Genomic DNA, 15,563 nt, shown 5'->3' on the forward strand with positions numbered 1-15,563 from the left:
TGAATCGGGAGATCAATGGATGCAGACTACCTCACCAGGAGTCGTACTATGCAGTGAATAGTTTTGTTTTTGTTTCATCTAATCATCTGCCATTGGTTGCTGCTCCCTGTGAGGAGGCTCGTGGGCGATGGCTTCACACTGGCTGTAGTAGAAACGCACCCCTTACTACAATTACTTGCATAACCGCGCGATACGTTCATGCCACCCTGGTGGACCGAAGCCGACTCCGGCGAATGCCGAAAACTTAGACTACAGCCATAGTGACACCCTCTCAGAAGACAACTATACGGATAGATTTATGGCATGACTCTACATCAACCACTGCTCAAATTGTGGTTCTTCGAGAATCCATTTGCTACATTTGTGGAAATTCACCTCGAAAGATGTGTAATGCACGGACTCAAATCCGCCATTAAAAATTTTTGAGAGTTTCTACGTCGCACCGTCTACCATATCTCTGGCGTTAAACATCATGGAGCTTTTTATATCTTCCCGTGCCCAATGTCAAAGGGCAAAATTTCAATGAATCCGTACCTATCGCGGGTTCAATGGCAATGGCCGGGCTGATGCTGAAGCAAAGAATGCCCTTCGCTGGTAACTCCAAACACCCCGCCGGGGTGTAGCGCACTGGTTACGGCGCTCGACTACTGTTCCCAAGGACGCGGAATCGGATCCCGGCCTCGCCAGACGCTTTTCGATGGAGGCGAAAAGCAAGGCGTCCGTGTGCTGGGCGACGTCAGTGCACGTTAAAGAACCCCTGGTGGTAGAAATTTCCGGAGTCCTCCACTCCGGCGTCTCTCATAGCCTGAGTCGCTTTGGGACGTTAAACCCCACAAGACAACCAATCAAACTCCAAACAGATGTGCTTTTTTTTTTTTTTAGATTAGATACCACGTGTCATATTTTAACCTGCATGGGGAGTTCTACGGTGCCTTACTCGTCCCAGGCAGACGCCCGAAACACCCATCGCAGAAAATGAAACAGTACACTGTCATTTTCAGTTTCGCGTGGAATTCCGCACCATCATTCAAGCGTTGGAATTGGAATTGGTTTATTGATTCCCCGTACAAGCGAGAGAAGGCAGGGACTAAAGGCTATGCGAAAGCCTGACAGAGGTCCCTGCGCCCCACACAGATTCTGGCATTAAAAATTAAAGACATGTATCAGTAACAGTTTGCAATTTCACAAACTGTTAGGATAAAAACACACATAATACCGACAGTGAAAAATGGTTACAATTGCTTCTACCATATACTAATTCCACAAGAAAAATTTTCATCCCAAAATCATACATTTCGCACAAAACATTTTCATCTACATGGAACAATTTAGGAAAATAAAACTGATATGAATCCACATGAGCAGTTCCTATACCTTATGAAAAACAACCTACTGAGATGGCTGTACACACTAAGAAAAATAAGTGCTAAAGACAACAAGATATACGGATTGTACTCTGAAAGCCACGGTCTGCATTGCCTGAAAGCGCACATAAGATGGATCACATAAGAAATTGTGAAAAGCAGTTATTCAGTTCCGAAACAGATTTTGCCGTATTAACGTTTTCTTGATCTGGTTTTTAAATGTGCGTTTTGAGCAGTTGAAATCTACTAATTCTTCCACTTGATTCATTATTTGTATTGCTTGGAAATGAAATGTTTGTTTTCCGTAATTGGCTCGTACCCTGGGCGTACATATTGCTTTTGGCCTGAGGCAGTGGCTTAGAGTGAAGTGTTTTATTTTTTCCATTATCCTGTTGTCTTGTAAGGAACGCAGCAATTTCAAATAATATACTTGATCCGCTCTTAGGATGTAGTACCGACTGAAAAGTGGAGCTGTTCGCAAGCTCACATTATGACCATGAAAATTTGACAAAATTCGGAGAACATTCTTCTGTAAGAGGACCAGTTTCCTGTCATTATTATTTTTCGTTGTGCCCCATACTAAAGCAGCATAAGTTTACTGTAAAAAAGGGCGTAATAGAGCTCCTTCTTTAACCACAGTGGTAGTATATGCATTATTCTATAGAAAACCCCCACAGTTTTTGACAGCTCCGCCGTAAGGTAGTTAACATGAGTGTTCCAATTCAGGTGTTCATTGAACCATACCCCTAAGAACTGTTGTTCCCTTACTTGACTTATAGGGTCATTATTGTGCATGAGGTGCATCTCGGAGCCTGTTGGTTTATTAATTGGGCAGAAAACAATATATTTCGTCTTTCCCACATTTAGCTGCAGTCTGTTCGCTTTCAGCTATACTGACAATGATTTTAAATAGGCGTTTGCATCATTCTGAAGTTGAGCAATATTGTGTGAGGAAAAGAATAAATTGGTGTCGTCTGTGTACATGATGAGTTCTGGGGATGCTGGGATGTTTATTATATCATTTACATAAATGACGAAAAGCAGTGGACTTAACTTCGACCCTTGTGGGGCACCTTGCTGCATCATTAGAGTGTCAGAGGAAATCGCTTGCATTCGAACATGTTGTCTGCGAGACAGGTAGCTTATCAAAAATTCATTAGCCTTTCCTCGTAGTCCGTACCTTTCTAACTTATTCAATAAAATCGCGTGATCAATCGAGTCGAATGCCTTCCGTAGGTCCAGAAACAAACCTGATGTATATTTTCTCTCTTCAACGTTCGCAATTATTTTATCTTTAATAAGTAACAAGGCTTGCTGTGTCGATTTTTTTTTTTTTTTGAAATCCGTACTGACACGCTGCTACTATGTTGGTATTCATAAAACATTTCTCCAGCCTGACATAAATGACGTCCTCGAAGATCTTTGAAAATACTGTCAAGACTAAAATTGGTCTATAGTTTGCAATATCTTCGGCGCCTCCGCCTTTGTACACCGGCGTTATGCGTGCAAGTTTTAGTTCAGCGGGGAATGTTGCAGTTTAAAGCACTAGGTTAATAATATAAGCCAACACATCACTGATTTCGGGTCCAATGTATTTAAACCGGGATAGGCATAATTTCATCCACCCCTGGTCCAGCAGTATTCTTTATCTTCTTTATCAACATGTTCACTTCCTCTGCACATGTTGATAAACGTCGTCTAAACGTGTTTTTCACGAGCAAATACTTGTATTTGATTGGACAGGCGGACTCACCGGGATGTTCCACTTGTGGCATTACGGAGACTTGTTGAGGATATAAAGGTGGTGTGCCCAGTGTATGCATACGAAAGTATAATGCTAGCCGCTTTCTTGAGGCGTTTGGACAGCAGGCCTCTCGCAGAGACTTTCCTACTGCATGCATGACCAGATATATGGCAGGCTCTACAGGTAGTGCCGGCTCTTTTCCGTTTCTTAATCGACACAAGACTGCACTCCCCGTTGTAAGACAAGTTACTGTGCCCTTGTATTTGTTTCCTACCCCTTCTCAACAAATCGTCGTCTATCACGTTCCTCTTTCTTCTCCCCTTTGCCAGTGCAGAGCAGCAGACCGGATCTTCAACTTTCCGGCCGACATCTCTGCATTTCCACTCGATAAGTACATCCATATAAAGGAGGCTATGGTACATCTATATGGCATCTAACTTCCTGCTTCCTGCTGCTTTCGAGATGACTGACGTCTTTGTTAAATCAAATCAAAACGGAAGGAATGGGTACATAATACCTTCTCGGATGTTACTTCCTCTAAGGAGGCAGAATGACCGCTAGAGCCTTATTATTAGGTCATTTTAGCCGAGCGCTAAGCAGGAGTCAATACAGGGCTTCTAAGTAGGCAGCGATCATCCCCTTAATCTCGCAGCCACATTTCAATGAAATGAATGCTGAGCTGTATTCGTTTGGTTTAGCCGTTGTGCGACCCAGAACCGTGCAGCCACCAATCCACTGTTATTGCTTGGCCAGCATCACTCTTAAACTATGTCGCTAAACAGGAACACGTGCAATGCTTCGAATAAGTGACTGTATTTCCAAGAATATTTAAAGTTTAACCAGAACCTTTATGAAATAATTTCATTTTGCTGTAGTTGAGAAACCATATGGACCCCTGATTACGCAGGTCAGTATGCCTTCTAGTCAGCAGTACTTACTCGCGTGCCCTCTTTCAACACCAATTTCGTCGTAAGAATAGTGTCACTAGCTTTCAGGTCAAAAAATGTTTCGAAAAATTTGTCCGGAGTACCTCTGTAACAGCTGAAGCTGTAGAAAACAGAACCAGCAAGACGAAAGCATCTACAAGCGTTTGATTTTAACAGTAATGGAAGACTTGCAGCTGTATGATTGGTATACAGCCTCGGTAGTTTGGCAGTCATGTAATAAATTTTATCTTAAAAATAGACGTTGTGTGTGTCGCCTTCATTCCCCTGTCGTTTTCTGCCTGCTGTCTTTCAGACAAAACAAACTACAAACACATCTTTAGGCATAGCGAGCTGGAGATGGTCATCTCCATTCATTTATTTCTGCTAAAACGAACCCTCGGGTATTATTACTCCGTCAATCAGAGGAATAAAATACTGGCGGGCAGCTGGTGTTCCTGCGTAGGTTGAAAACGCTCAAAGATAAAGGCCGCGACTGTTATCTAAACGACTCTCCACAAAAGCAGCTAGCTTTAGAACAAGTGGCCATTACCGTTTCCACGTATTTAGTTACCCTACTTTCCACCCGGTTCAGGCTGATTCTCTATGAATACGTTTTAATATGCATCGGCCACGGGCACATCCTTCTTCAGTGTAGTCTCCCCTGTTTTTCACACCTCTGCTTCTCTCTTTTTCTTTTTTTCTAGCGCTAATGATTCAGGCGTTCGCAGCCCCCACACACCTTCTGTACTCAGAAGCAACGGCCGCAGGGATCCCGGCAAATCCATTCATTTTACATCAAAGGCTCCTCTTTCTCCTTCTTCACTGCGAGGGCTTTGAAAGCTCCGTCACGCTGCTATTATGCAGCCCCTGCCCTGAAAGACATCTAGTACAGCCGGCGCGAGGCGCCAAAATTGATTACTTCTTCAGTGACAACGACTGCCCCCAGGCGATGGGGGCAGGCTTGGGCTTTGCTGCCGTCTGTCGACGGCAGAGAAGCTAACGATCTCGGCGGTGTTGAATGAGCGGAGCTAAGCTGAAAAGGGCTTCGATATTCCTTTGAAGGCGTCACGAGAAGTAACCGTATAATGACGGGCGTAGCAGATGCAAGGCATTAGTTAGCGTGTTTGTAAGTAAAACGCGACGAATCACTCTTGCGGTTGGGACTGACGAAAAAGATTTCCTTCGGGGATTACTTGTTTCTCAACTTTTCTATCCCGGTGCAAACTGTAAGCGAGGAAAGTTAGTTGTTTGCGTGCGCAATTACATTCAGACCCGCCAGAGCTATCTAGACGCTTAATTGTTTTGCAAACATGAGAAGAATTTTATCATATCTCTCTCTATTTCTCTCCAGAGAATTTTTCTTTAGGCGTGTTCTCGGTTTAAACTCAGTCTTTTTCAGATCCTAATTATTGTTTAATTATTATAATAAGCGTTGTTTCACATACCTTATTGCTTAATCGCTACGATATCGTACATAAATTTGAAGATGTCAGATTAGTATTTCGACACGAGATGTTTTTCGCTAGTTTTTCATTTTTAGTGGCCACCACAATCTTGTGTGGGATAGGTGGTGAACAAATCGCTCCCTGTTGATGCATCAAACAGCGTAGCCAGGCAAAAAAAAGTACAGACTTTATCACGGATAAAGGGTATTATATAGCGAGAGGGGCAACGCAACGAATAAAGGAAATAATGAAATATTGGCGCTTTTGCCGGTTCATAGCTGGTGGTTTATCACTTCGGCTATCAGCAAAACACAACAAACAAATTACCACTATAACTGCACCATTTTCACACACACACACACACACACACACACACACACACACACACACACACACACACACACACACACACACACACACACACACACACACACACACACACACACACACACACACACACACACACACACACACACACACACACACACACACACACACACACACACACACACACACACACACGCGCGCGCGCGCGCGCACGCACACACACACACACACACACACACACACACACACACACACACACACACACACACACACACACACACAAACACCCTATGAAAGCAGTCACTTTGATGCCCAAAAGCTATAGGAAGGCTAATCAGAATCACATAGCTTTACTGAGACATATTCAGCATGCAGACGGACGAACCGATAAATAGCAGCATTCACTTTATGTTTGTATGCCGATAATTGTCACTTAGCTTTTGTATCCTATGATACAAAACTGTTTCGCTTTGACTGTCGATTTTTCCCACTCTCTAAACAGCTATATTGCCCTGCTCCTCCAATCCCTCATTTGCCTCTAATATTTGTTTTTAGCCTTCAGCGTGACCTGGCTGTTTCAAACCCTAGTTCATCTGGGATTCTTATGGTGACCTCGTGAAAGAGCTTTACACAGGACAATAATATATTCTATCGTCCCTCTGTATGCATGCAGCGACGGCAAGTGTCATCCGTGGTTACAGATTTTTGCAGCCGCACATCGTCCTAAGCTACCAACCTATGTGGTCAACTCAAAAAGCCTAGCACTTTGTTCGAGATTATCGACGTTTTTCTCATTTAGAGTTCGGTCGTCGGCGTTTCCATCATTTTCTATTGCCAGTCAGTAATTTTTTAGGTACGTAGTTCGCGGCACAGATTTCTCGGTGCCTTCTTTTTTTACGTTTGTATTTATTTTCGCGAATTTTGTCCCTCTTGTGATATCGATACCGAAGCGGTATAAAAAGAATTTGTGGGGCACTTTGGATCACTAAACTGCGATGAGGCGAATGCCTCTATCGCGTGGTAGTCCGAAGCCCTCCCCTCTCTCTGTTTTCATTTCCACCTTCATGATGGCAAGATAGCGTAAGCTATCAGCCAACATATAAAGCCCCGCTTTAACCGAGCCGTATGAACGTGCCTGCGTGGCCTTGGGATAACGTGAATCCAAGGATCTTGGCAGATTGGTTCTGACATCACCCTCCGGTATGAAAGGAGAGGCCAGAGTTGGCAGCTCCTGCCAAACGTGATGTCAGGGAGCCCTACGTCCAGTTAGTGCTCGGCGATGTCAACTGCCAGCTACCACCTCCCGGGACTTCTTCATCTGCTAGCCTTTGGATGTAACGAACGGATGGTTAAAGCGAGTATGAGCGCTTAAAGGCTGCCGCCTTAAAATATGTGAAAACTTCCCGCCACCCATCGCTTCCTTACATTTGCATCGCCTGTTCACCATGTTGTCGTGACGTTAAATGCTAGGACAGAGTGTTATTCATGAACCTTATTGCCGTCTCGGTGTCCGCACTACAGCGCTGCTGGCGATAGAACTTCGCACCTTCGGTGTTCTTTCAAAGCAAGCTCCAGCTGCAGCCGACGAGGCTTTGAAAACGCACCCTGTCAATGCTAACCGATAAGAAACTGAGTATCCCATTCAATGACCAGGGTTTGAACTCCCAGGCCTAAGCTGACCAACACGGCCTCGCATTGCTCGAGAGTAGGAACTTGTATTAGAGATTCTGGGGGCGGATCCTCTTTACAGCTGCACAATATGTGATCATAAGTGGCTCTTGCACCACATAGTGTACATTCAAGGTCGTAATCCCCGGGGTAGACTTTTTACAGTGACAGGTAAAGAGTCATAAAGTATGGCGTCTGGAGTCACCTTCGGGTGGTCTCTTGGTCCTTATCTAAAGCTTTGTCTCGAGAGAAAAATATTCTCCTTTCAAGCCTAAAATGATTAGCAATGTCGTGAAATGATGCTAGGCAATCCTTCGAGAAACTCTCAGTAACTACCGCGTCCCTTGCTCGGCCGACGAATCCTCGAGCTTTGATGTGTGCCGCTTCGTTAACAGGGCTATATTCCCTAGTGAACCGGGGACCCATATCAATTCAATAATTCTGAGTGATTGGTTTGACCCAATATGCTCAGTTTCTTTGGGGCTGAAAACGCCACGCGCAGGTTTGCCTTCTTCATTATTTTGTGCGATTGTGCGAGAGACAGTGGATGCAAGGAATGACCGCCAGCTTAATTTCCCTTTAATTTTTCTGTTGCGTCACTTTTTTTTTTCCGGAGTTTCTTTTTCAGCAGATTTTCGGCAATTTTCGGCCCCGAAATCCTTACAATAACCCGCGTTTTCCTGTTTTTGCGCTCACTTCTGTTATAAATCAATATCCACTTGCCCAAATTTCCATCCTATAATGTGTGAGTTTTCTTCCCTGTGCAGCGTCTCTATGCTGGCGGTAGTTTTCTTTTAATTAATAGAAGAGCAATGGTGTTTTGTGATATATACATATAGCAGCGTTCATGAGCTCAATTTTTGCATGCCTGGGCGGCAGGGTTGCATGTATTGTTTGTCGGCACCACGAACTTTTCAACGTAGTCAATTCAGATATTTGTCCCCATCTCGTCTTCCCTGACAAATGCACTGGGCACTGTGCGCGACATCGGGTGCGACAGGCCGGTCCCGCCAGAATTCAAACATCGCAGGGCGAGCTAGTTGGGGTTGCCTAGGGGCTGATTCGCTTCGGTCAGCTCGTCCTTGGTAGGCGTGCCCAGTAGGATGTCCTTCGTTCCCAGAACAGCCAACAGCACGCTCCTAACCAGATCTGGAAAGTAAAGCGTATGTGTTGAAATATTAAGTAGTTTAGCAACGACCAGTTGGCGAATTTGCCTCACATTCGGCTGGCTTTAAATGCGCACGAAAAATTTTCTTATTAGATAAATATCCATTTAGGCTCGAAAATGTAGAATCAGCATTGTCATTTATACACTGGACAACTTGAGCCAGCCATTATTTCTTTAGGCTTTCGCCGCTCCGTTAATAAAAAAGTGTGAGTGCCGAATTGGCTTTCATATGTAACAGCGGCCAAAATTCGCGAGAAATCCACCGCACGGAATCAGAAAAAAATGGTGTAATGCACTTCACAAAGTTTCCGCACAGTGACCAAATTGAGACCTTCGCACCCTTTCATTTTGACAAGTCGTGTTGAGTGACCAATTTCGCCGCTCGCCTGCGACTCTCTTTCTGCGATGTCGACGCCATTTGCTGATTATGAATACATACTCATCACTAGCACTAAGCACTTACGGCGCATGTGACCTTACACGAAATAAGCATTGAAATAAGCAGTAATACTTGCAAATCGGGACAAAAATCAGCAACTATATTTTTTGTTTTGAAGGAGAAGCGTTGCGCGAGCAGGACTGGTAGAATCGTCCTGTAACCTGTCTCATTTCCTCAATTTTCTCGCTAAACTCAAAATGCAACAGCCTGCCAAGCAGCTTTACCCGCTTAAAGATGCTCGTTTTGGTTTTTTGGTTTTTGTCTGTCGCAAAAGGAGGCATCGCGAAAAGTTCGAAGTAAAAGTTTCCGGCAGGTTTCTCAGCATCTTTTTATACCACCCGAACCCCGTCAGGCTGCACCAAGCGCAGATCGCGGATACATATCGACTGCAAAATATTAAGCAGACTGCGCCCAAGGCCCTACTCACCCAAACTGACGTTGAATCCCGTGAAGAGCGAACTGAGCAAGCCGAGAAGGCCTCCGTCCGGCTCGCCTATGACTTCTTTTCCCAGCCTTCCAACAGACTGCAAAAGTCCAACGCCGGCTCCTTGACACGGTGTAGAAAGGAAATACGTTGTCGGGAGAAAATTAATCAGGTGTCAACCGTTTAATTGGTGGTATTACCAATAGTAAGTGCTTACACTTACACTAACAGTGCAAGCTTCCTCCCCTCCCTCAGCAGCTACCATGAAAATACCTAAAGTGGTATTTTCGTGAAAGCTGTATTGTAAACCTTTGTAGATGTTACTACCAAAAAACAAATCCTAGATTTGGCAGGAATACCTCTGCACGAAACTGTATTCACATAGCAGTCGATTAGTTGAGTCTAAAGCCTGGTGGCTTATGCAAGTTGATGTCGTCTACAAGACAAAATCTGTGAAGTTTTTTGAAGTAGCTACCGAGAAAATGCCTTTTAGATGTTCACAAAATTCGATAATTTGCACCAATTTGCACTGTACAAACAAAACGTTTATACATGCACATTTCTTTCCGGGGCTGCCAGAAAAAGCGCTTAAAGCTCTCTCATAATGGAGTGATCGCTTCTACCAATTAGCTATAGTTGGCAATCTGGTACACGATTACGTGCCACTAGCAGCGTTTCTACAACCACCCCTCGTTTAATTAGGTAACATAGGGTGCCACGCACACATTAAGCGTCTCAAAGGCATCAGCGTTTGTACAATATTTAAACCTCTGAGATTTGCTTCATGCCTACAAAATGCGTAAGTAGCATGTAAGGCGAAACTAGTCGGCAGGACCAAAAAATTCTGGGCAGTGGCCTCTGCACACGTGGTCTTTCTGACGTCCCACACAATTAGTTTATCAGGTCAGATCTCCTGAAACTTCATCTGGTGTGATGCAAGCAGCAATCAAAACTGTCATTAAATTGGACCTCACCGTGGCGAACGAACAGCGATGCTAACAAACCGCCATCAACGAGGCTAAATTAGGCTGCTCTACAAAGAAGTCTCCCATAGATATTCGATACTCATTTTCGTTCCCGCAATCCTGCCTCTAACCATTCACCGCATTCTTATTCAGGCTCAAAAAGCTTTCATATGGATATCGGTATGCAGAAATTTGATTGCTGTACAAAAGCAAATTGACGGAGCAGTGAACATTTCTTACAGCTGTTTTTGTGTTTTTGTTGTTGTTGTTTTTTTTTTTTTCAAATAATTTCAATAAGGCAGCCTTTAGCGAGATTCAAGGTCACGAAATGGGAAAAGACTGGTTTGGTGATCGCTGCCTCTATAAGAGCTGACAATTCATTGCAGGTGCCGTCTCTGGCTTACTGATGCAAACAAATAATTTATAAAAAAGGTTATTGCACAAGAAGCTTTATGGCTCAGTGTATGACTGCCGACTTACGGGCTACCTTACGCAGGAAGAGCGAAACATTCTAGCTCCGCTGTACATGATCCGCCTGTCTTCAAGAAGCGTTGCGGTGTTTCGTAAACTGAACAGATAAGCGAAAAAGAAAGGATCATTACTGTTGCGATTCCTGCGAAATTCGCTATGAAAAAATGAGCACCGAGGAAGCTTTAAATTTCGCAAATATGGAACTTCGGTGGTTTCGGACACTTAGATGCTGCAGTTTGTAGGAACTTTGCAGCATCCAAAAGGTACCCGTCCGAAGCCTATCTTTAGATCAAATAAAATTAAAGTGGCTCCTGTATGCTGCAAAGCACGCATTTTCCTTTGGTGAACCTAAAATTTGCATACTTTCGTGCACCCTACGGCTTTAGGTAACAAGGTTAAGGCTGCCTTTGAGAGTGGCTTGAATGACATCAAAGGAAACCGCTAGCCAGCGCCTAACAAGAGAAGACAGTGTCACTAATGAACCGGGCTTGTCTGATCGCATCTTCCTTGTAAAACAGGTTTCTTGAAGCCCATAAAGCAAAAGCTATCATCTTCACAAAAACAGAGCTTGAACACATAGATGAAAAAATATTTCATCATGGATACGCTAGCGCGCAAAATACACATACAGCTAGAAACAAAGTTATCTTACAAAGCATTGTTAATCACTAGAAGAAGAAGTTGTCGGCTCGCATAAAGATGGCATGAGTACTCAAACTTGTCGCTTCTTCTGAGCCCAAATTTAGTTCCTTGTCGGTAATGAACGTTTGACACACATTCTGAGAAAATCGCAACGCACCAATGAGCAGTCTTGCTCCCGAGCTTATGGCGTATACAACTTCGGAGAGCTGCCTCTTTTCGCGATGGCTGCTCTCATTGTACGATGTTCGGTGGCGACCGATCTCAGGGGCTGCAAATCACAATTCATGCATTAGGCAACAACCAACCTTCATTACTCCGCAGTGAAATATTTTGACGCAAAGATAAAAAACGAACACTTATGACGCTGAACATTATTCACCAGAAAGCGTGACAGGTCTACCGAGCTCATGTGGCACCCAGACGGCTTGACGAGGAACTATGAGTCGCGAGCATACATTTTCTTGTTTTTAGCAGTTTTCATCTTGACGTCTGAGTTTCAAAATTTATTTTTAACTACAGTGCGCCAAAAATTTATCGCTTTCTGCAGACGATTGTGCCCTTCTCTATTGGAAAGAACTGTACATCATAGCCAAGACGAAAACCTGCAATGGTGTACAAATATCAAGACGCACTGTTTTAAAATAGTCAAAAATAACGACTCTGAAATATTCGTAGTAAGAAAATACAGTGCACTTTGAGACATTGTAAAAGAATACAATGAGATTTAATAAGTGCAGTTCATTAGAGATGAATAGGTGACATGCAAGATGAAGGCTGCACCTAAGAAGGCGGAGTTTTTCAGTGTCCTTAGATGAGACACACGCTAGTGTTGTCTCGTCTTGAACTGAATGTTGTTGTTGTTGTTGTTGTTGTTGTTGTTGTTGTTGTTGTTGTTGTTGTTGTTGTTGTTGTTGTTGTTGTTGTTGTTGTTGTTGTTGTTGTTGTTGTTGTTGTTGTTGTTGTTGTTGTTGTTGTTGTTGTTGTTGTTGTCGTTGTTGTACCGATGCACCACGATAACCTCTCATGGAGGATCAACTTCTTCCATACTTCACCGGAGACAAAATGTTGACTGTTTCAACTCAGCTGGCCAACTATACAAAGAAAACAGTATGACAACATTTCGCTTCATTAAGTCACATTTTAGTTTTAAGATATCAAAGCATTTGTGGGAGTGGCCGTATCATTCATATTCATCAGGCTTTCGCTACCACGCACATTTAGGTGAGTAAGGGAATTATTAGGCTTAGGTTAGTAAGTGCTAGCCTAGGTGAAAATCGCTCGAGGTAAAAATCGGCTCGAAGCGAAAAATCACGCGCACGTGGAAGGCGCTGGCAATCCAGATACAAACCTCTCTAAAAACGTACTGCGAATTCATATACGAATATCGTGTGCGCGAGGCCATTTCTTTTCACTCTATCCTCAATTTGTCCTCTGCAAAGGCGAACAATTAGAATCTGAAGCAAATATTGCTGAGCACGGCGATACGTTTTACCTCCCTATTATCTACACGTGCGCAAGGAATCCTTCGCGCGTATTTGTATTGCGTTCTGCCTGATTCCATAGTGCGCTCTCATGAACACGATCCTCTTTCGCAAGAGCATGCTTTTGCAACGTACGTACATGCTTCAGTGAAAGAAATCGACAGGGGTCTGATAAAAAAGGCGAAAAAATGTCATCCCCAAACGCCAGTCATACAAATGATAGCGATAAAGGGCGATAGCAACTACTGTCCAAAGCGTGGCTTCGAACACAACCGCTAGGCGCCTTTCAGTTTCACCGCTACAAGCAGTGCACGGTTTGTGCAAGCACACCCCAACAATAGAGCGGGAAAATTCATTCTCCACATGACAGTCCACACAAACATACTAACAACATCGGAACAACACTAATTGAGTCAGCCGACGAAACCCGTCTCCGTTAGCAATGGAAAACAAGGGAAATAAACGAAAGTATAAAAATGTGGTTAGAAATATAAAAAAACTGCATTAGTAGAACCAGCGCTGTGCTGTTGTCGTTTTTGTTGCATTTGCACAAATAGTTGTACTGTACAGACTATGGCCAGTAATTAATACAAAACTGGAGTATAATAATAGTAGTAATGAGCAGTGTATTTCCATTTAATATATAAGCTAAGTATTCGTGTCTCTTGGGCTGACGATGCTAGTTGTAGTGCAGCACTAGACTAGGATTGCACTGAGGGTTATAAAGCTTGCTGGAGACGGGTAATATGATTGTAACAGCCTGTATTCAAACATATGGATGATGGTTACTTCGTGCAGCTCGAAAAAGGTGTCGTCAGAAGAAGAAGTCAAAAGAGAATATCTGATAGATCGAAAATAGCTTCCTCCTTCTACTATATTATATTGTTGTCACCTACGCTAAGCTGTTGATATGTTTAATAGTCTTAAATTAATATCTGATGCGAACATATGAGTCACATATGTATGAGCTTCAACTTTAAATTTAAATTATTCTGACTTTAAATTCTCTAGGTAATCGTCAGCTCAGAACAGCAACATCGAAAAGGCATACTTTGTGGTAACCTTAAAAAAAGGAGGGTAAAGGAAGAATGGCGCATTTACGTAAGCAATAATATCATCATTTCTGCCACAGACAGCACGTTATATCGCATTAGAGGTGTACAAAGCCTATGCTCTTTGTGTGTGATTCATAACTAGTTATTCTTATATAAGATACATTACATGCCTGTTATCCATGCATGCGCATATATTTAATCTTCTATTCTTTAATAATGAAATCTTATGTTTTAGTTATTTATTTTTGTTTTGTCTGTTGTTGTCTTTTCACAGGCCCACGCCACGCTGGCGTTTGAAGTTTCGAGCTCACTTACGTTGTGAAGGAGACAGTGTCATGGGCACAGCTGAACATAGTAATACCGACAGACCCGCACAGGCTGCCCTCAGTAGCACCGCCATCAGCTCCACCTGAAACCCATCGACGTCACGCAGACAAAGTTGTGCATTATAATGAGTAGCGCTTCAGTGATTACTAACGCACCTCCAAAGTCACTCATACTTGAAAATCACTACAGATATGGCGCTTCAAGGCAGCATTTTTACACTGCACTTAAAACTTGGACATCGTTCTGGTGTGGTAGCAGCATTTCAACATTAACTCACTCTACTAAGGTCGTTGTGATAGCAGCATTTTAATGTTAGCGTACACTATTTAGGTCGTAAACTATCATAAGGCACAACTAAGCTTTCCACCTCTCCGAGTTCAACGTCAGCCGGATTGCATATGGTTCTAGACGAAGTTCAGTTCAGTTCAGTCGTTCAGTCGTGTCCGACTCCGTGACCCTATGGACCATGTCGCGCCACGCTTTCCGGTCTTTCACCATCTTCCTAACATCACATAACTTCATCTTCAGTGCCTCGAGGATGCCATCTAACCATCGCGTTCGCTGCCTACCCCTTCTCCGGCGACCCTCAACCTTTCCCAACATCAAATCTTTCTCCAGCGACTCCTCTCTTCTCATCAGATGACCAAAGTAGCTGAGCTTTAACTTTAGAATTTGACCCTCCAATGAGCAGTCAGGGTTTATGGTCGACAATAGCGACTGATTTGATCTTCTGGCAGTCCAAGGAACTCTAAATCTGTAGCTGTTCAACTGCTGATCCTGCTACGGCCTCTTCATCCGTAAAAATTCCCTCATGTTATCTCCCCGCACGACTCTCAGCCGGTAAGACTGCGACTTCCTTCCCTTGAAATCAGCTATGTTAACCCTAACCAGGCATCTATAATGTGAACGTCGTTTTATATTTTTCTTCTTAATAGATAAATGGATTTATTGAAAGAAAAAATCAAAGAGGTTGGCCTGAATAAACTGCTTAAACTCTTCTTTCTTCTTAAACTCTATTAGGATGTCAATGCCAGACAGCTGTTCATTATATATGATCCCTTTCCTGTCATTAAATGTAGCCCTTTCTATATCTTGGCATGTAGTCCTGAAATTAGTC

The 15,563-nt window shown here is 43.3% G+C and overlaps 1 protein-coding gene across 2 annotated transcripts in view; it reads right to left on the bottom strand.

Annotated features, from left to right (window-relative positions):
- Window positions 1-7,098: 7,098 nt before the first annotated feature.
- Window positions 7,099-15,563, bottom strand: part of LOC146185200 (uncharacterized) — a 48,998-nt gene continuing 40,533 nt past the window's right edge. For both annotated transcript variants that reach the window (XM_084606169.1, XM_084606170.1), the window contains exons 2-5: window positions 14,435-14,528; window positions 11,741-11,851; window positions 9,509-9,628; window positions 7,099-8,623 (exon numbers count right to left, since the gene is read on the bottom strand). In XM_084606169.1, the coding sequence (XP_084462295.1) occupies window positions 8,511-8,623; window positions 9,509-9,628; window positions 11,741-11,851; window positions 14,435-14,519 (429 nt within the window). In that variant the 5' untranslated portion in view covers window positions 14,520-14,528 and the 3' untranslated portion in view covers window positions 7,099-8,510. The remainder of the gene's footprint in view (window positions 8,624-9,508; window positions 9,629-11,740; window positions 11,852-14,434; window positions 14,529-15,563) is intronic.

This window comes from Amblyomma maculatum, chromosome 6 (genome assembly GCF_055883805.1).
Source record: "Amblyomma maculatum isolate TAMU_Amacu chromosome 6, ASM5588380v1, whole genome shotgun sequence".
In the NCBI taxonomy this organism is placed as follows: Eukaryota; Metazoa; Arthropoda; class Arachnida; order Ixodida; family Ixodidae; genus Amblyomma; species Amblyomma maculatum.